At 44.9% G+C, this 21,292-nt stretch overlaps 1 protein-coding gene across 1 annotated transcript in view; it reads left to right on the top strand.

Annotated features, from left to right (window-relative positions):
- EGF (epidermal growth factor) overlaps positions 1-20,810 on the top strand; it is a 70,158-nt gene extending 49,348 nt beyond the window's left edge. Inside the window, exons 16-23 of the mRNA XM_012766193.3 lie at positions 1,183-1,299; positions 2,006-2,131; positions 5,787-5,909; positions 7,186-7,330; positions 11,585-11,746; positions 15,126-15,243; positions 18,019-18,124; positions 19,746-20,810. Of these exons, the coding sequence (XP_012621647.3) occupies positions 1,183-1,299; positions 2,006-2,131; positions 5,787-5,909; positions 7,186-7,330; positions 11,585-11,746; positions 15,126-15,243; positions 18,019-18,124; positions 19,746-19,951 (1,103 nt within the window). The 3' untranslated portion in view covers positions 19,952-20,810. The remainder of the gene's footprint in view (positions 1-1,182; positions 1,300-2,005; positions 2,132-5,786; positions 5,910-7,185; positions 7,331-11,584; positions 11,747-15,125; positions 15,244-18,018; positions 18,125-19,745) is intronic.
- The last annotated feature ends 482 nt before the right edge of the window (positions 20,811-21,292 follow it).

The raw sequence follows: 21,292 nt of genomic DNA, 5'->3' as shown, positions 1-21,292 counted from the left end.
AAACCCTGAATCCAATTCTAATTTAAGATAATTCTGCAAATGATTTTAAATGTCTTGGGTCATTGGAGACTGTCCACTCTACACGCTGAGCAGATTTTTCATTTGAGAGCTAGTCTTCCACATAAGTCCTGAACCAGATGAATAATTGACTTAGTCTGAACTTATCTGGGAGTCCTGAGTGATGGGAGGTGACCAAGCAAACGTGAAAGGTATGTGTTCCCACAAGAGGAATCTTCTCGCTCAAATAGCTGAGCAAGTCAAATGCAATGACCCAATGTCTGAGTTCACATGGCACCTGAATCCTGCTTAGATCATTTAACCTTCTTTAATTTATGGACAAGTTTGGAAAACTTCTTTTATCTCTTCTTTACTCAGATGAGCAAACTTACCAGTGAATAGACAGATGAGGGTTTATATTTGACTGTGGTATGTCAGATCCCCTCAACTCCAAAAAAAATGTGTCGGGGCTGGCATTTAGAGAATGATGACATACATAAGTAGTTAAAGCAAGGGCTCAACATGAAACTCTGTTCCCTGGGGCATTTGCATTTCAATGGAGTATGAAATGAAATAATCCATTTACAGCATTAACTTGTACGGTTCATGACTTTGTAAAAAGTGCCCCGAGCTTTGCAAGTCACTGCATAAATCTTAATAATAAATACACATTGTGACAAACGTATGCTGTTATATATGATATTAGTAAATTGACAATAAATTTTGTTATGATTGAATCTCCTTGCCGTGTTGGTGCACAGATCTAGTAGGTACATATCAGTCTTTGGGGGATAAGACTAGGATTGGCTCCATTTGTATGTCAAATGGTTGGGAATTTTCAAATAGGCAATAAACCTTTTGAAATATGAATCTATTTGCTTCTAGTAACTTTATTGTTCAAATTTGCAAATGCTTTTAAAAAATTATATGTAAGTTCACACAGGGCTCTTTGAATACCAGGTAGTTCTTTAAAATTCATTAAGAGCATGTAAACAGAAACACACGGCATATGGATCTTCTCATGTAGATACAGCTGATAGTTCAGCAGAGTATTTCTGTTTGGAGGTTGACCTGTCTCAGAACTTGGGAAAGGGAGTGCGGGACTGTTCTGTGGAATCCAAAACGTTAGAATCCATTTTCTTCTCTAAGGCCTGGAAGTAATCGCGCGGTTCTCCCTGTTTGCAGATCGAGACGCGTGCGCGCCCGCGGGGTGCAGCGCGCATGCCTGGTGCGTCTCCGAGGGCGAGGGCGCCGAGTGTCGCTGTCTGGAAGGCTTTGCCGGGGATGGAGAGCTGTGCTCCGGTAAGACGAAGGCCAGTCCACACATTTAGACAGTAGCGAACCAGAAACATCTGGCTGCTCTTACGGACTCAAAACCTCTAGAAGGATTTATGTAATGATCAGCAGGTTTGAATAAGTTATTTCATGTTAGCTTAAAATACGGATGACTTGCATAGGAAATATGAGACATAAATATATTTACTTATAAACATAATACACTGAATTTATAGTAAGATTATACAATATATGCAGTTGACATTAAGGGGAAGAATTTATAATTAGCTTCAGAAGCATGCCTTTGAATTCAATTCAAATTTATGAATTCACTAATTCCAATAAAAACAAAACTCACCCCTGACTCCTCAAAGCTTAGGTCCTAAGTTTAGTCAAATAAATAGATTGTGATGGGTAGGTTCCTATTTTTTATCGATAGCCTCAAAATGATAAGTTATCGATTATTACTGGGAAGAAAGATCTCAGTCCTTATGGTCTTGCAGTCAGGCACAAAGTGGTTTATTTGCACACACTGAGCTAATCAGGTGCGAATGCTATAAAAGCTGATTCCAGAGTGAACTTTGCATCCGAGATGCAGGGTTTGCGTTTCGTTTGCAAACAGTGCCTGCACATTGCTGCATGATCGCACACAAGACGCTGCTGCTTCTGTCCTGCTGTTCCCGTTTATACCAGGATTGCCCAGATATTTCACCAGTCGTGATTTTGCCCACAGATATAGACGAGTGTGAGCTGGGTGTCCCGGTGTGCCCTCCCGCCGCCTCCAGGTGCATCAACACTAAAGGCAGCTACGTCTGCAGGTGTTTGGAAGGCTACCAAGGAGATGGGCTTCACTGTCTCGGTAAGAGTGCGCGCGCCCAGGAAGGAGGGTGTGGGCAGGCCTTGGAAGCCAGGAAGCACTGCGGGTGTGGTGGGCCGAGAGAAGACAGGGTGTGATTGGGGTGACACACGTGTGCGGCCTGTTCAAACCGGCCTATTTCTGTTCCTGGTGAAAGTCAAGTGTGTGCCCTTGCACTCTGACTGCGGTGGTCAGCTCCAAGCCCCTCCTCTGCTGCCCGCCTCATTCTGTCTCTGGGGTTTCAGGGACACCAGTGTCAATACTCCAGTCCTTGAGCTGTGGGGGGAGGGGGGGCAGACAGCGTTTCTTTGCTTCTGAATCTGGCAAGTGAATTGTGGCGAATGCTACAGCCAGTGCGGGTTTGCCGGCAGGGACTGCTGGGCGCGGTCTGCAGGAGGGCTCCTCAGCTGGTGGGTCTGGGTAAGTTCAGTCGCCGGAAAGTCAGGGCAGCGACATTTGGATACAAGCGAAGAATGCTGAGAACCTCCTGCAGGAACACCATCCTCTGCCCAGGGCTGGGTGTGGCGAGTTGGTTGGAGAGCTCCAGTCACGGGCGTCTCGTGTCCTCCCAGGTGTCAGTAGCGCCACCGTGCAAGTGAAGACCCGCCTGAAGCCACCCAACGCCTAGAGAAGTGGTTATCTGAAGTTGTACGTGGCTTTAAGAGCTCCCTTTCAGTATTTTCTTTTCCTTCTTCTGAAAGCATTAAAATCCTTTCCTAGTGAGGAAGAAACTCAAATGATCCTGCCATCGCCCACATTTAAGGTTAAAGATGAAATATCCATCATAACGATCAGTTTTCTGGATCTGGTTGATTTAAATCAGACCTTTATCAGATTAGTTTCGTGGAGGCCGCAGACACCCATCAACGCTCTTTTGAGCACATACTTGGCTGTCGGTCAGGAAAATGTCACTGCTCCAATTAAGCAGACTCATAGGTAATTTTGACAAACAGACTTCATATTTAATTTCCTTTGAAGAGACAGGAAGGTATCCTTTCTTGGGTGTTTAAACTCGTTAGACTCTGGATTCTCACTGTGTTAGTAAATCACCTTCTTCCAGTACCGAGCATGCCGCAGGGTGGCATGACCCTACCTGCCTGGTTGACGCGGAGTCCTCAGGCCTCGTGGAAGCTTGTTCCTGTCCTCTCTTAGTCTCTCTCCCTCTGCCTCTCTGCCTCCCTCTTCCCCTCTCTTCCTGCATGTATTTGTAGATATGATACTTCGAACCATGCCTGGCACATAAGTGCGATATAAAAGTGTCGTCGTTATTATTACTCAGAGTGGTTGTGTCGCTTGGTCAAGTGTACATCTTTTTTTTACTTCTTGGAAAAGCTCTCTTTCCCTTAAGGTGCTAGTTTATTGCAATTATAATGGGAAGTTTGTTAAAAAAAAAAAAAAAAAGAGAGAGAGAGAGTCAGTACACCTGCCTGGTTGGCACGGAGTCCGCAGGCGCCTGCGGTCGGGATGGTAACTCAGTGTGGTGCGTGTTTCATCGGCCCCTCTAGGGGTGCAGAGGCACGGCTCGGGGAACTGTGGGGGCCACGCCGGTCCTCGTTTGCAAGGAGAGGACCGCATGGCTGTGAAAAGTGGTGAAGAGAAGTTCTTTTTGCTCGTCTTATCTGGGGGTGGAGAGCAGCCTGGCTGAGCACCAAGTGCGGGCCGCATGTGGGGGAAGATCAGACACGGAGGCTGCTCAGGTGGTGTGTGCTGTCACAGAACACCGCAGGTGCTGGGTGGCTTGGACAACAGAGATTCATTTTCTCACAGCTCTGGGGGCCTGCGGCCCAGACTGAGGTGCTGGCTGGTTTGGTTTCTCTTCCTTGCAGATGGCCGCCTTGACCTTGTGTTTGCACCTAGCCTTTCCTCTGTGGGGACGGGGACGAGGGGACGGGGAGAGGAGGACAGGGAGAGGGCATAGCAAGGGTGTGCGCACTCTGGTGCCTCTTCCTCTTCTTTTAAGGACACAAACCCTATTGGATTAGGGCCTTACCCTTATGACTCCATTTAACCTTAGCTACCTCCTGATAGACCCTAACCCCAAGCACAGTGACGTTGTGAGTTAGGGCTTCAGCATGTGAATGTGAGAGGGTACGATTCAGTCTGCAACGGGTAGGTTGGGTCACATTTGTGGAAGACTAAAATCTGAGGATCAGGTTTTATTGGGGTTTTAACTTTTCTCTAAGACAGAGCTGTCCTAAATTTTCTAGTCACCACATTACAAAAAAAAAAAGGGCCGGGGTGGCTCACGCCTGTAATCCTAGCACTCTGGGAGGCCGAGGCGGGAGGATCGCTCAAGGTCAGGAGTTCAGGACCAGTTTGAGCAAGAGCGAGACCCCGTCTCTACTAAAAATAGAAAGAAATTAATTGGCCAACTAAAATATATAGAAAAAAATTAGCCAGGCATGGTGGCACATGCCTGTAGTCCCAGCTACGTGGGAGGCTGAGGCAGGAGGATCGCTTGAGCCCAGGCATTTGAGGTTGCTGTGAGCTAGGCAGACACCACGGCACTCACTCTAGCCCAGGCAATAGAGGGAGACTCTGTCACAAAAAAGAAAAAAAAAAAAGAGAGGTGAAATTAATTTAATAATATATTTTGATTTATTCTATATCCAAAATGTGAACATTTTAATATATAATCAATAGAAAAATAGAGATTTTTATATTCTTTTTCCAAGTAGCTGGGACTACAGGCATGCACTACTATGCCTGGCTAATCTTTTTCTATATATTTTAGCCAATTAATTTCTTTCTATTTTTTAGTAGAAATGGGGTCTCACTCTTGCTCAGGCTGGTTTCAAACTCCTGACCTTGAGTGATCCATCTGCCTCGACCTTCCAGAGTACTAGGATTATAGGTGTGAGCCACCATGCCTGGCCTTATATTCTTTTTTATTTTGGTATTAAGTCTTTAACATCTGGTGTGTGTTTTGTGCTTGTAGCACAGCTCAGTGTGGACTAGATTCGTTTCAGGTGCTCAAGACCCACTTGGCAACGGCTGCCATATTGGATGGCACAGCTCTGGGCAACAGAAGCCACAGATTTATCCTCATTGCAGGGCAGGGAGAATTCTCTGGCTGTGGTGTTTAGGTTTGGAGTGGAAGAAACATGAGATCCAGGAACGCAGTAAGGCTGTTCCTCTGGCAGTGATGTAAAATCAAGAGGAGGAAGGAACCCAAATGGTAGGGTGGTAGTAGCTGAGAAAGAAAAAGGTGGGTAGTTGGGAAAGAAAGGATGACTTATTTAGGTAGTTCATATTTATGTCCAAAAAGCAAGACCATTGTATTTGATATAACACATATGTCCATGCTGGGTGCCTATTCGAAAAAGATAAGTGTGAATCTTTAGGGTCTGAACTTCTGAATGTTTGCCTAAAGGTGATTAACTACTCTCCAACTGTGGGAAGTCTCCTTTCCTTCCAAGTAGGAGGAAACTTCCAGCTTAGAACACCCGCGTGGGCACGCAGCAAGGGACCCAGTGCATCTCTCTGTCCTGCGTTCATGATGGTCTCCTTAGACCTAAACGTGCGCCGGGCTCTGAGAACATGCCCCCGGCCAGAAGCTGAAGATGCTCCCCTTCCAGAGTGCTGGACCTTCCAATTGAATAACGCACTCTTCCTCTGCACCCCGCTTTTCTCTTCCCTACTCTGACTTTTCTCACAGACGTGGACGAGTGCCAGCTGGGGACGCACGGCTGCGGAGAAAATGCCACCTGCACAAACACAGAGGGAGGCCACACCTGCACGTGCGCCGGCCTCCCGTCCGCACCTGGACTGGCCTGTCCCGGTAGGTGGGTGGGCGGTCCTCGTCCAAGGGGAGGGTTCAGGGAAACTCTGCACCCCCATGTTTTTGTGTTAGAGATTCTAGAAAAAGTCACTCAGTTCTACCAGTCAGGAAAGCCAGCTCTCCAGCCGGGAATGATGCTGGCTTGAGAATTTGAAATGGTCCAAGTTTTCTTCATTCAACAGCATCTCGAACAAATCGCTTTTTATTACTCACAATTTAATAAAGGTGGGAACACAAGTGTTTAGTTGCTTTCTGGGGCTGCTGGATACATTTTGCAGGGCTAGGCAGGTCAGTGAGGATGTCTGGACTCAGCATTTTAAATCGCTCTCAAGGATTTTAAAACGTTAAAAAGTCAGTATTTCTTTATCTGAATTAGAACTTCGGCTCTCTTCTCTTTCTTTTGAAAAGTTCATAGTGGTTAACTCCTGTTTCCTGAGCCTTCTCGCCGTAATGGCAGTATTATCCCCCCGTCAGCCCCCAGAGGGGAGCTGGCCTCACCTGGAAACCAGGTCGGCCATTCCTGTCACCGTCAGCTGTTTGCCTCTTAGCTCTGCAGGCGGAAAACCTCCTAAGAGAGAAAAATTCTGTGCTTACCTAGTCTCTTTTTTTACACACATTATCTTTCTCCAATAATTTGCTCTTCTTAAAGATGTTGAAAAACTGTTCATATTTATATAGTCAGCTACACACCCTGATATTTTCCTTTTGAGGAGCAGTGAGCCTTTCAATAAAAGAGATGTCACTGCTTTGGGTCATATTTCCGTTAGGCTCATATTTCCTCCCTGTCACTGTCCCTACAATCTTGTCTTTGAGGGCTGCCTGAAAGTTAAATATTAACAGAGTTTAGAAGAAAGCATCCTGTGGGGGAAGTGTCTGAGACTCCCAGGATATTGCAGGCGTCGGACTGCATACTGGTGGGGAGTTTTTAAGCCACGAAGAGATAGATACCAGTTGCTCTACGAGACCTAAAGCTAGCTGTCATGTCACGTGGTTAGCCAGCGATGACAGATTTGTTTTTGTAGTGAGGTCAGAGACTCTGAATTCACGTGGTGGTTTAGGGTCGGCCCGTCTCTTCCCTGCCTCCAGCACGCTTTCCATCAGACAACACTGAGCCTAAGGTACGTTCACCTTGGAAAGTGAAGCTGTTGTCGCTGCTGGTCGTTCGACTGTCACTAGAAGACATTACAAACTGTTCACAGAAACTAGTTCCTGATATTCATACCTGAAAGACCCTAACCACTTCAGAAAATAAAAGGAATGTCTTGGATTCTTCTAGACTCTACTCCACCCTCTGACCTCAGGGAAGATGGCCACCCTCCCGTCAGAAATAGCTACCCAGGGTGTCCCGCGTCCCACGACGGGTACTGCCTGCACGGTGGCGTGTGCATGTACGTTGAGGCGGTGGACAGCTACGCGTGCAAGTGAGTCGCCTGTCTCTCGGTGGCGCGGGGCTGTGCTAGCGCAGTGCAGAACTTCCAGCTCATGTGCCACATTGACACTGAGGATGCTGTTCTGCCATTAGTTGTTTTCTAGGAAAATATAAATATGTACATATAAACTGTGTGTGTGCACGTACTGCACCCCCTTTGTGTATCGCGCCTGCCCCACCCCCACCCCCAGTGGCAACTGTAAATCTAAGGAATTGGTGGTTTTCCCTTTGACTTCAATAATTTGATGTTACTACTAGTCTAGTCTAGGAATTAAATTTCTCATCCTGGGAGAATAAAATTTAGATTTGTGAGAGACGTCCTTAAAATGTTGGTTTATTTTCTGCCAGATATGCTGTAGGTTATGTGTGGGCATCCGTGATGCGTTTCTGGGTCCACCAAAGTGATGTCTGTGTTCACAGGATTTCTTGCCAGTGTCCAAAAATATTTTTTTCAAAACTTTTTTTGATTTTTTTCAAAATATATATTTTTCTTCACTTTTCTAATATAAAAATAGTTGATTTTTATATTTTTGTCATTTGGGGATGGTTGCTGAATGCTTGAGCTGCTGGTCTGTGCTCCTTCTTGTCCCCATGAGTGTTTGACAGTGGTGAAGTGTCAATGTGGAAAGGAGATTTGAGGAAGTCCCAAAGCTGTGCTGTTCCCACTTGTGCCCACTCGGAAAGCCCTTCCCAGGAGCCTTCCACAAAACACAAACTCACAAAAGCTGATTCTGCATCAGCTTTTACTTTCAATTAATTTCATATTTGCAAGGCAATAGGAGGAAACTGATAGCAAAAAATAAATAGGTCTTCCAGGGTTAGACTCCTAACTCGATAATGTTTTCTATACCTGAGGGAGATATTCTGATCCTCACAAATTGGTACTGTGTGCTTAAAGGCTTTTATGATTTTAGCAGTAATAATGAGCAGAAATAGAGGCTACATTACTAGAAGAATAGGCTACCTTCCCTGGCAAAGTATCAATATGTCATAACAAAAATAGTGGAAAGTGCTCATGAATACTAGTAAAAATGACTTAGTTCTAGTAGAATTCTGTTTTCATGTTCATATTTACATGTTATAATTTTATAACTTAAAATAAATCCAGTACTTACAATAGTTATCCTTGATTTTAATATTAAAAATCAAATTGTTTTTGCCTGTTTGTTGTTTCTAACCACCCCAAATAATGAAATTGCAAAAACAAATGTCCTAGTTTATTAGGTCATGGTTGATTTCCTCCATGATACTTTAACTTTAGATTATAAAAATCATCATAATAATATAAAGGGCAGTACAGGGTTACTTATTGCATTTAGTACAATATTTTCATTTGGATCTGATAGCACCAATTCATTAAATGATTGATGAACTCTTTAGCACACTGCTTTTCTTTCTCTCATTAAATCCTGATGAAAATATCGTATTTCCCTGATAATGTTTTAAACATGAGTTGCTACAAAATAACAAACCAAAGAATAACACTCAAATGTAAGGACCTTTAATCTAAAGCAATATTTAAAATATCATCACAGTTCTTAGTCATCTGGATCATAAACTTTGTTTTTGAATTGCATATTTAATAAAAATGTGATTTAATCAAGCATTCAACCCTTTCCTCCTCCTGCCCTGATGACCTCACTTTATGTTTTATTAATTCCATAATGACAAGTCTGTAGGGAGCGATTACCCGTGCAGCTTTTATTAGCAACACTTCATGGCAGGCGCCATTCTGTGCAGAGTGTTCTCCATACTGCAAGCAGACTTCTAAAGGGCCAGCTCTTCCTTCTTTGCTTGGAGGCAGTGGAAGCTCCCTCAGGTCCATGGAACCCCAGGCTGTCACCAGGGATGCAGAGGAAGTGAGAACTGGAAGTCCCCATGCCCAAGGTAGTCCTCCAGGGTTTCCTGGTTTGGAGCCAGAAGTGGAGGCTCACGCCTGTAATCCTAGCACTTTTGGAGGAGTGCTTGAGGCCAAGAGTTTAAGACCAGCCTGAGCAACACAGTGAGACTATCTCTACAAATAATTTAAAAAATTATCCATTAATAAAAAAATTATTCGGGCATGGTGGTGCACCACTGTAGTCCCAGCTACTCAGGAGCCTGAGCAGGATGATACCTGAGTTTCAGACTTCAAGGTTGCAGTGAGCTATGATGATGCCACTGCACTCCAACCTAGGTGACAGGGTGAAAAACCTCTCTGAAAATAAAAATAAAGAAAATAATAGAATACATATGTAGAAAAACTTAGCTGGGCATGGTGGCACATGCCTGTAGTCCCAGCTACTTGGGAGGCTGAGGCAGCAGGATTGCTTGAGCCCAGGAGTTTGAGGTTGCTGTAAGCTAGGCTAATGCCATGGCACTCACTCTAGCCTGGGCAACAAAGCGAGACTCTCTCTCAAAAAAAAAAAAAAAAACGTTTAGGATTTTATGAAAGGTAATACAAACTAAGGTAATATGATTTACATGTACCCAACAATCAAACACATGTTCCATGGTGAAATAGTTACACTGGTGGGATAAATAAAAACTCATATAAAAAAAAAAAAGAAAATAATAATAATAAAAAGTTTTCCTGGTTTGGAGATTCTCAGGAGGTCTTCATTTTGTCCTGGCTTCGAGCCAGACATCCTTTTGGGCAAGTCTTTAGCCCAAGACCCCCAGTATCAGTGCTGTGAATCATTTCTGAAAAACAGGTTGTGTAGTCAAAGCACTTTGAGAAATGTGTCGTGCTCAATTCTTAATTCATGGTCTACCACAACACATTAAAAAGGCTTATTTGCCTTTATTTAGTCCAGGATGTCTTGAAATTATTTGACTATGGAAACTCAAACTTTGAGTGGGGAATCTTTTGTTTAGTTTAACAGAAGAACTAATTATTAACAATAACCCAAAGAACTAGTGTTTTGGGTTTTGTAAAATGCTGACTGTTCTGGGTCTCCCAAGGCTCAGAGAGGCTCTGCTATGACAACCTGACTTGGCCAGTTACGGGACTCTTGGCCATGTGACCGACATATTCCTCAAGGCCCCCAAATCTCTGATCAGATCAGAGTTGCGGCCCATCAACATCCAACAGGTGAAAAGTGGCTGCTAGGTATTGACAGTAAATGGCTGTTACCAAAGATAGCTAGAATTCAAACAGTATGCAGGGAATCCTGGAATAGTGGTGGTCCTTTATGCTTCTGTACTTAGATCCTGCTGTCTCTTACATGGTCAGTTCTAGAAAAATAGCCTTTCAGAGTTAAATAGAGCATAAAACCCCTTTTGGAAGCAGCACAGTATAGTAGAAAGAAGATAGGCTTTGAAATCAGAGAATCATTTGAATCAAACCTGTCATTCATTAGCTGTGTCACCTTCTACTAACTCCTTGAGCCTCTCAGTTCCCTCATCTGAAAAATGAGAATATGCTGTCAAAAATAAAATAGATGAAAGGATGTTTTTCAAGTTGATGCTTTTGCAAAGAAGAATATTATAAAATAAAACCTGAAATTTCCATAGTTTCTGGAAACTCATATTCCCAGCAGATGGCAGCATTGTTTCACTTACATTAAAAAGGTTTCATTGTTTCATTTACTTTAAAAAGCAAATTGGTCACTGATAATTCCAGTGACAATTTCAGTCGTGAGACAGCAGGGTGTTCGTGGTGAATGTCCCTTTTTCCTCCATATGGTCCCCCCCTTGAAGAAAATAGGCAAAATTTGTATGTGTGTCACCAGTGAGACCTTTTCCCTGGGGCCAGAAGTGATGAAAAAACTTTTTTAGAAAGGGAAGTAGTTTCCCCCGCAGACCAGGCGTGTCCCGTGCGGGGACTGTGTGGACACCCTCTTTCACGGCCGGTGTCCGCGGGCTCTGCCTTGGGGTTCCTGTCCCGTCGGCCGTGCTCGCCGCAGGCCGCCAGACGGCGGCGTCCGAGATCCCCTGGCTGCTCAGGCCACAACTGCTCGGTGCTGGCTTTAGAGGGGCTCCCGGGCTTTTACCCCGCAGAGGCTGATGTCTGTCGGCGTTGTGCGGCGCCCGGCAGAGGCAGCGAGCGACGCCCCAGTCCCGGCCCGCGGACCGGGCACCGGAGGACGCCCACCCGCCTGCCCACCCGCCCGCCGCCCCGGGCTCCCAGCCGCCCGCCCGCCCCGGGCTCCCAGCCGCCCCGGGCTCCCGCCGCGACCCCGGCTGAGCCCAGCTCCGCGGGCAGAGGCGGCTCAGCCGTCGCGTCCCGGCGGGCGTCTCCGCTGACCTCTGTTTGTTGTCGCAGCTGCGTGGTGGGCTTCGTCGGGGAGCGATGCCAGCACCGGGACCTGAAGTGGGAGCTGCGCCACGCCGGCCTGGGGCAGCGGAGCGTCGCCGCGGTGGCCGCCTGTGCGGGCGCGCTCGTCCTGCTGCTCCTCCTGGGGCTCTGGGGGGCTCGTTGCTACAGGTGACCTCCCCTTCCGTGGGACTTCAGACCTCTTTCTAAGCCCTCCCGGGACACCTGCCCCCGGAGATGAACTTCTACACACTTACTACATTTGAAAAATGGGATAAAAGTTAAAACAAAAAAGGGCCCAGGATGTCACTGCCCTAAAGCATCAGTGTTTCTCCTTGTTCCCTTGCAGTCTTTGTCCACACACCTGCACGAAGTGTGTGTGGTCGTGAGCTCACAGGTGCATGTTTCGCATTTTCCACTTTCTTCTTTCAGCATCACAGTCCCCGCCCCCCCCCCATAGCCTGCGTAACAATAATTTTTCATGGCTGTCTTCCATTGAGTTGATTTCCCATAAAATATTAGCTAGTGTTTTTTTTAAAATCAGTATCTTCCTAGAAGGAAGTTTCTTTTCTTTGGATTTTGTGTTTTCAATAATTTCAGGTTAACAGTTGGAAGCTGTAGAGCAATCACATTTATATGTTTAATTTTTAAAAAATACTACAACATTAGGGTGAAGGTACAGGCAACACAGTGTTTGCTCATTTTCCAGTTTCTTAAAAAGTAGGACAGCATCCTTCACTATCACCAATATTGAAAAATACTCTATGTACTGTTACGGTTTATGCCGTACAAAATCAGTGAGTCATGAGATTTTGGGGGCTGAAGAGGACTTTGTGGAATTATCTAGTTCACTCTTATCATTTCATGGCTGAAGAATCTAAGACCCACTTCACTGGTCCCAATTCTCTAGGAATGTACAAAATACTTGCCACCGTCTGTAGATAAAAATTTAACCACATTTACTGGTACTGCACAACCACTCAAGTGACAACTGTCTTGTATTCTGGAAAATTCAACATATCAGCCAAGATGCACTTGTCTGAGATCCTGCTATATCCTAGTGTAGTGGCTAAGAGCATGGGTTCTGGAATTAGATTGCACAGGTTCAGGTCGCAGTTAGTGTCTGAATAACATCAGCCATGTCTCCTAGCCTCAGCAGTCATTAATTTCCTTTGCTGTAAATAGGGACAAAATAGTATGTATCTCAAGGGTTATTGTGAAATTGACTGTGTTAATCTAAGAATAAGCTGTGTGAGTGGCTACATTTGTACCATAGGCAGATTGGTTCTGCCAAGATCAAATTAAAATTGCTAGTCTAACTATTTGCCATGCAGACAAATATAGCCCTGGCATTGAGTTTCTAAGTCAGATGTATGAAACATTTTTTCTTAAAGAGTTAAAATCAGGCCGGGCGCGGTGGCTCACGCCTATAATCCTAGCTCTCTGGGAGGCCGAGGCGGGTGGATTGCTCCAGGTCAGGAGTTCGAAACCAGCCTGAGCAAGAGCGAGACCCCGTCTCTACTATAAATAGAAAGAAATTAATTGGCCAACTAATATATATATACAAAAAATTAGGCAGGCATGGTGGCGCATGCCTGTAGTCCCAGCTACTTGGGAGGCTGAGGCAGGAGGATTGCTTGAGCCAGGAGTTTGAGGTTGCTGTGAGCTAGACTGACGCCACGGCACTCACTCTGGCCTGGGCAATAAAGTGAGACTCTGTCTCAAAAAAAAAAAAAAAAAAAAAAAGAGTTAAAATCAGTTATTTCCTCCCTCTATATCATTCCTTGCCTGTCTGGTCTAGAGATTGAGTGTTTGACACCATTTGTCTTCTGCATCTCTCAAAAGATGATTGTTTGTAAAACTAAATAAATTTTAAAAGTATCCTAACATTATTACTTCATAAAACTTGAATTCTTGCAAGGATCCCCACCCCTTGTAAGAAAATCAGCAGCAAGTAGTCCATCACAGACTGTAACTGTGTAACTCTGCAACCTTGGAACTGTTTCTGTTAGCCACTTGCTACAATTTGTTGTTGTTGTTGAAGCCTTTGATTGAAACTGATAATAGGCCAGGCGCGGTGGCTCACGTCTGTAATCCTAGCACTCTGGGAGGCCGAGGCGGGAGGATTGCTCAAGGTCAGGCGTTCGAAAGCAGCCTGAGCAAGAGCAAGACCCCGTCTCTACTATAAATAGAAAGAAATTAATTGGCCAACTAATATGTATAGAAAAAAATAGCCGGGCATAGTGGCGCATGCCTGTAGTCCCAGCTCCTCGGGAGGCTGAGGCAGGAGGATCGCTTGAGCCCAGGAGTTTGAGGTTGCTGTGAGCCAGGCTGACGCCACGGCACTCACTCTAGCCTGGGCAACAAAGTGAGACTCTGTCTCAAAAAAAAAAAAAAAACCTGTAATAACCCACATGGCCTGTGTCGTGGGCATAGCACATGGCGTGCAGCTTTCCCCGCACCTGCCCGTTCCTTATCGCTCTTTCCGAATGTCCGGGCAGGGCGTTTGGCAGATGGTTGCATGACCAGAGGCGGTTAAGCTGCCCACCTGCCCCACGGCGGCAGCGCTGCTTTGGAATCTTGAGGCTGGCTGGGGTCCTCGCTGCCACATGGTCCTCATGCCTTCATTGCTTTCCCTCCGCTGGCTGCTGTGCATGAGTTATGTGCCTGTCTCTCCCTCCAGAGCACTGCTTTAGGACAGAGATCCTACCTTAATGCTAAATCTACAACCCCTCCCTCCGGTGCATGGCACAGTCCGTTGCATAGAGTTAATGTTGAGTGTTTGTCAAACGAAACAGTATATTCTATGTAAAAGACTGGATTTGGAAGCAAGAGACCTAGTCTATTTCCTGGCTTAGTAGGTGTGAGAACATGTTATCTCGGGTCTTCCACTCCTTCTGTTTCTGCCTCTACTTCCTTGGGGGTGGGAGATTGCAGTGGGTAGTGGGGGAGCCCAGGCTTTGCGTCATGATGCCCCTGTCCCTGCGCTGCCCTCAGTGGCTGTGCCTTGGGGACATCACTGCCTGCCCGAGCCCCACTGCTGCGCTTGCAAACAGCTGATAAAGTCGGCCACACAGAGTTGCTGGAGTGTTATTTCCGCAGACAGCCCCTCCACTCCCCTCTAAATTTGTATGTCTATTAAGGTAGGAAGTTTGTTGTTGTTTTCCCATTGCTATGTCCCCAGTACCCGGATGGTGCCTGGGATATAGTTAGTACCCAGTAGGTACCTGTGAGTGCATGAATGCAGGGCTCCCCCCGCAACACACACACACACACACACACACGCGCGCGCGCGCGCACACACACACCCATACCCCACCACACAGAACCAGAAATAGTGAAACATCATCTGGCAAGTATTCTGAGTTCTGCAGAAAAGAATGCCTTAAACACCTCCAGGTATGGTCCTAGTGGTCTTCATATTTCTTCTCTCCCGCACATTTTAAGTACCTAAATTTCAGGAGCAAAAATAGTTGTTCCTACCCATTACTGAGTGGGCCAAGAGTTTTGATTTGTTTTGAGATTGTCTCACATTTTGCCTTTATCACAGGACTCAGAAGCTGCTCTTGAAAAACCCGAAGAACCCATATGATGAGCCAAGCAGAGATGTGAGTGGCAGCTGGCCTGCCACCAGCGCGGCTGGAATGTCTTCTTGCTCCCAACCTTGGGTAATACGACCACGGCAGATGTAGCAGGAAATTGGCTTAATATTAACCCCAGTTCATTTGTTCTCATTTGTACAGAGTTCAGAACAACTGGCTTGTTATAGCTTCCAGCTGGTGCTGCGAGGGAGGTCGTGGGTGGGAGGGCAGGGAATTGTGTTCTTAACTAAGGGACTCAGACAATTAAAATAATGCTATAAAGTAATGGTGCAAGAAACTTTGGAATTTTTTTCTATCATGTCAATTCTTTCTATAACTTAGATTTTTTAATGTGTTATGTGAAAAGCATTTCCCAATTTTTAGTTGGTACCTTTCAGATGAATGTCTTAAAAACCCACGATTATGCTTCTAATGTTCTTACTATTTCTTCTCTCGTGCACATTTTAAGTCTCTGCACTTCAATAGCAAAATAGATTTAGCGAATAAAAAGACAAGACACCTAGTTAAATTCATACTTATACTAAAAGTTCAAGTTGAAATTCAAATGTACCTGGCTGTCTAGTGTTTTATCTGACAAACCTAGATGTTTTCCAGAAAGCATAGTGTATTGGGAAGTTCAAGATGCTTCAAAGATGCCCTACTTCAGTGACTGATCTCGGAACGCTAGGGGGCAGATTTGGGACAGGCCCCGCTAAGCTCCCTAGAATCTGCTGAGGGAATTTCCACTTCCAGAAACTGTCGGGGTCCACGTGGCTCATTTAGCATGTGCTCTTGGTGTGATCTGTGGTATACATTGTGGAAGAGGCTGGGATATCTGGCGGGTCCACAGAGGACTGAAACCTTAAGAAAGAGCTACCAGGGAGGGGACGTGGAGGGGACAAAGGCAATGTTAGGGTCCTTCTCACATCATTTCACCTGTCCCCAGCCCCACCTCACTGTGCATTCCCAGAGAATAGCTTCCCTATAGCTGTTGCTTCTGACTAACAGGTGATTATCTGTCCCTGCCTGTAATAGACATTCAGTATTTCTTTATTTTTTGGTTGAACTTGAGTATGGAATTAAAATAAGAAATATGAGTTCTAGCCTTCCCTTCCCACTCATTGGCTATCTAATCTTCAGCAAGTCCTTTAACTTCCGCAGGGCTCTGCTTCCTCTTCAGCACAGCGAGGAGTTTGGATTAGACGATCTTGAATACCGCTTCTGTCTCTGTCAGTTCCGCAGGCGTGGGACTCTAGGGGGACTTGGCCAGGGTGTGCTCGGTTGTTGAGGACTCGTGGTGTTGTGGGCATCTGTATCACCCAGGTGGCACTTGTCAGGCTACACGGTGTTTCATTCAGATTTGGGGTAACAAGTTTGATTCATCTCATTTAAATCATAGGAAAGAAGGAGAAACACAATCTGTGTGTGTCTGTTTTGGTTTTTTTTAACAATAAAAATAATTTGCTGCTGCCGTCATGAGCTGCTTATTGGCTCAGAGCTGAGCTGGGGGCTGGGGCTGCGGGGCTCAGTCCCCTAGCCGTCTGGCTGTCCTCAACGCCAGCTGTGGTGCAGATACCAGAGGGAGCGGGACAGAGCCGAGCACCCAGACTAGGAGACGCAGCAACAGAAACAAATCTGGTCCCATCAGCTGCCGCCCCGTCTCAGCCCAGAATGTTCTTCTGGCAGAGAGGCACGGGGATGGAAAATTTGCAGGGCAAAGGGGTGGCTTTTGACTTGAGCCACAGATCATGAGCCGGTGCCCTTACCCAGCAGGTCCTGTACTCGTTCTGCAGGGCGTTGCTGCAGGGAGACCGTTAATGAGGAGGAGATGAAGGGTGATCAGTGTTGTGGAAAATAACAAAATGAAAACACATGTGCGTGGACTTCGCCCTTCCCTTCGCGACATCCCTCCGTCCTCCCTTAGTTGACTCTGCTCATTATCCCTTCCTACACGTTTCTCAAAGAAAAGCTGGGGCAAAGAGAGTCTTTTCTGTTCCCTTTTCCTCCTGTCGCTTCTGAGCCGGGCTCCCTCCCTTTCTGACCGATGGAGCAGGTTCCCGAAACCCTGGGCGGCACTTCCCCTGGGTTACTGATTGACGGGAAGGACTGCACCACACGGCATCCTTTGTCCTGGAGCGTAGGGTCATTCTTTTCCTCCCTTTTATCATTGATCTACTTTAATATCTAATCCACCTAGAGTGGCCTCTGGTCAGCCTGCATGGCAAGTGCTCGGTCCCATTTTGGACAACACAAATAATGACCAAGGTGATCATTTTGTAAACTGAAATGCAGTTTTCTGGGCCTCCCTTTTAAAACTCTGGTTCCTAAGCTGTCCAACTCTGAGAAAGCATTTGGTAGGCCCTTGCAAAATAGTTGTTGCACTATTAGTTATTGGTACCTACTAATGACTCAAAATTACTCAGAACTTGGTAGCATGTTTAGATGAATTTTATTCACATACACATGTATATACTGGGAAAGTTGTGGCACCTCCATATATGAGGTATTACTTGTCTGCTGTATGGGCAACGCCTAGAATACTTATGGATTCTTGTGTTGCTCATAATTAAACAGCGGCCCCCAGGGATCCATGACCCAAAAGCTGGGATTCCAGAATTAGAAGAGATTCTTCAGTAAAGCTATGGATAGTGCCTAGTTGTTTTAGTAAAAGGTAACCATAAAGTTCCTAATGGAAAATGGAATCTTTCTTTAGCCAGAGGGATAAACTTGACAGGGCTGTTCTTCCAACTTTTACCTTCCATAGGTTGAACATGATGAAGCCATAGACTTTGATTTAATGTGTGTTGAGATAATTTGTGAATTATATAATAATATCCTCTCTCCCCCTTTTGTCTTCTGCAGTTTGTGGTTATAAAGGAGCACCAAGACCTCAGGAATGGCCGTCAGCCTGTGGCTGGCAATGACGGCCAGGCGGCAGAGGCTGGCCAGTTGTCCTCCCTGCAGCCTGGTGAGTGGTTCTCTTACCTGAGAGCCGAGTGTGTTCAGTGGAGTCTCCTCTAACCACACGAATGATGACCTTGTATACGCTGTGTGAGCGTCTGGGAAATGGGTCTGGGATTGTCCTAGGGATTTCAGAGTCTTATCAGGGGCTAGTCTGGCCAAACCACATGCGGAGGGACCATAAAATCAACCCAGGTCCTTAGGAATTCAGTCTACTTTGTAGAAATGGAGTTAGATACCCTTTGACACATTACTCTTGCCAAGAGTTGTATCATGATCAACCTTTTGGGCTTTGGTCTCAGTTATCATAGTTCTATTTCCCAAACCAGAGGTTATTGTTGGACACACTTTTATGTCATAAGCCTCTGGAAAGGTTTAGAGAAACTTTGAGCCAACAAAAACAGTTCCTCTGCTGATGAAAGGAGCTAATGAAATACCAACTCCGTCGGCATTTTCTATATTTGCCCCTCACCAACGTGTTTATTGCCAGACCTTCCTGCTCAGGTTTCTTTGTAGCGAGAACATGGGCTTCTTGCTTTGGAAAACTCACTCTAAGCTCCCTTCCTGTATATGTATGTTGCCATGTAAACCAAAATACTGAATTCAGTCATTCATTGCCTAATTTGAAGAAGGTCTGGATATTAAGGTGCACTTAAGAATTGAATATAAAAACTATAATAAATAATATAGTTTTCTATGTGCATGGTTACTGCTGCCTGGATAATGAAAACAATCAGCATTTTCAGAAGTTGTTTGGGTTTCTATTTTTATTGGTAGCACTATTAGAAAGTAATGGAATGCCTTTGAGTTACATACTACTTTTCCTTGAGCAGCTAAAAACACATAATTCTTTCTTACAAAGGTAATCCATTTTAGAGGTACATATAATTTTGCAAGTGAATCAATAGCACAATGATTTGACAAGAATGTGGTTAAACACAGAAAAGAACTAAGGACTCATTATGGTTAGCCAAGTACTCAGGAGTAGATTAGAATGTTTCCTTTTTTTTTTTTTTTTGTGAACCCTACTGCAAACAATTTGACCCATTCTCTCTGGGCCATTTGTACAACTGTCTCCCGGTGTGAGTGATCATGTCCCCAATCCTGTCAAGCTGTCTCGTAAATGCCTGGGGTGGGAGCGCACAGGGAGATTGGGCAGAGATGTGGTGTGCGGAATGATGGAAGATCTAGTTTGGCTCTGGGCTGGGCTCCTAGAAAATCCATTAAAACACAGTACCACAGTGCCAGTGGTCAATCCCACAACCATCTTCATTGACTTCGGCCAGCATTAGTTGGTGCATGTTAAGTGCGGAGGACCAAGCCAGAGAAAAGGAATACAAGTATATTCAAAACCTGAGCTCTATTCCCAAGTAATTCATGGTCCAGACGGGGAGATAGAAGGTACAGAGGGAAAGCTAATAAGCCATGTCAGGTAGCACAGTTCTTTGAATCATCTCAGCCAACCAAGACTATTTTAGCTTTTAAAAATTGGGTCCAGAGTGGTTTGAGAATGAATTGTTTTTGTGCCTCATATTTCAGGCCAATTCTCCAACTACTACTATTAGGGTCTCTCTTGTCAGGCATTTTGAAGGATGGGAATACTGAAATTTCTTTTTTCCTTTGTATAGGGTCAGTGCAACTGACTTTGTGGGGGGAGGGACCCCAGACGTCTGGAATGGGCACAGAGGAAGGCTGCTGGATCCCACCAGGCAGCGATAAAGGCTCCTGTCCCCAGGTAATGGAGCGAAGCTGTCATCTGCCCTTCTATGGGGCACAGCCCCTTGCGGAGGGAGTTAAGAAGCCCCATTCTCTCCTGTCATCGAACCCATTATGACAGCAAAGAGCCCTGGATCCACTGTGCCAAATGGAGCTGACTCAATGAAAACTGGAATTTAAAAGATCAAGAACAAACCATGTTGGTGGACAATGTATTACCTTTCAAAAAGTAGAGGAAAACTATGGATTTTGGTTCCATAATCTCTACACTAATCACACACTCAGCATCCTGGAGACAGATACCTAGTTGCGCTTTTGTTTCTTCCTTCAAGCAGTCCCATGGCAGATTTTCAAATAGCATAATGGGGAGAATCACTAGGTAACTCATTAGAGACCAGAATTGGGATAATAGTGCTTTGTAAACTGTGTTGTTTTTGTCAGTAGTCAATTTCCCCTGCAGCCCCAGAAGAACTCGAGTGTTAAAGCAGGCAATCACACAGGCTTGGTCAGTTACAAAGTAATTTCTTTGATCTAGACAGAACATTTGACTCAATCTTATGATATGGTTAGAATATTACAATTACTGTTTAGATACATTGTAGGCATTTAACTTATCATTGCTGTGGTCCATGCTGGTAATTTAGCAGAATGACTTGTGATAAATTAATGAAAAGTATAGTAACTTAAAACTTAAAACTTGATTTCTTCACAGTTAGATGGCTTATGTTTTCTATTTTAAAATCTCTGAATGTAAACATTTAATTTTTAAAACATTACCCGAGACATCAATGTTTCTCAGTCATTCCTGTCCTTTTCCCCGCAAAAATTTTTCTCAGTGGTAAATTCTCCTTTTGTGTTTTGCACAGAATATTTTTGTTTTTGCCAATACAAGATTGTAAGCAAAATGCCTGATTTATTTTCATATGGATAACAATCAATTTCTTCTATTTAAATAAAATCACCATAAAACAGAAACACTTTATTGTACACCTGATTAAATAAGTAATTATTGTCTAAGGGGTATTAAAACTGAGCCAAGGTGATTTGCCACGCTTCCTATTATAACTCTTTTAAAATTTTTTTTCAAATTTGTAACTCTAACTTTAAAATTGCATATAGTTTTTTTTTTTTTTTTGCCCAGGCTAGAGTGAGTGCCGTGGCGTCAGCCTAGCTCACAGCAACCTCAAACTCCTGGGCTCAAGCAATCCTCCTGCCTCAGCCTCCTGAGTAGCTGGGACTACAGGCATGCGCCACCAGCTAATTTTTTTCATATATATTAGTTGGCCAATTAATTTCTTTCTATTTATAGCAGAGACGGGATCTGGCTCTTGCTCAGGCTGGTTTCAAACTCCTGACCTCGAGTGATCCGCCTGCCTCGGCTTCCCAGAGTGCTAGGATTACAGGCGTGAGCCACCGTGCCTGGCCGCATATAGTTCTAATTAAATATTTTTCTGGCATC

Source organism: Microcebus murinus, chromosome 27 (genome assembly GCF_040939455.1).
Source record: "Microcebus murinus isolate Inina chromosome 27, M.murinus_Inina_mat1.0, whole genome shotgun sequence".
Taxonomy (NCBI): Eukaryota; Metazoa; Chordata; class Mammalia; order Primates; family Cheirogaleidae; genus Microcebus; species Microcebus murinus.
This window is presented reverse-complemented; position numbering and strand designations above follow the sequence as displayed.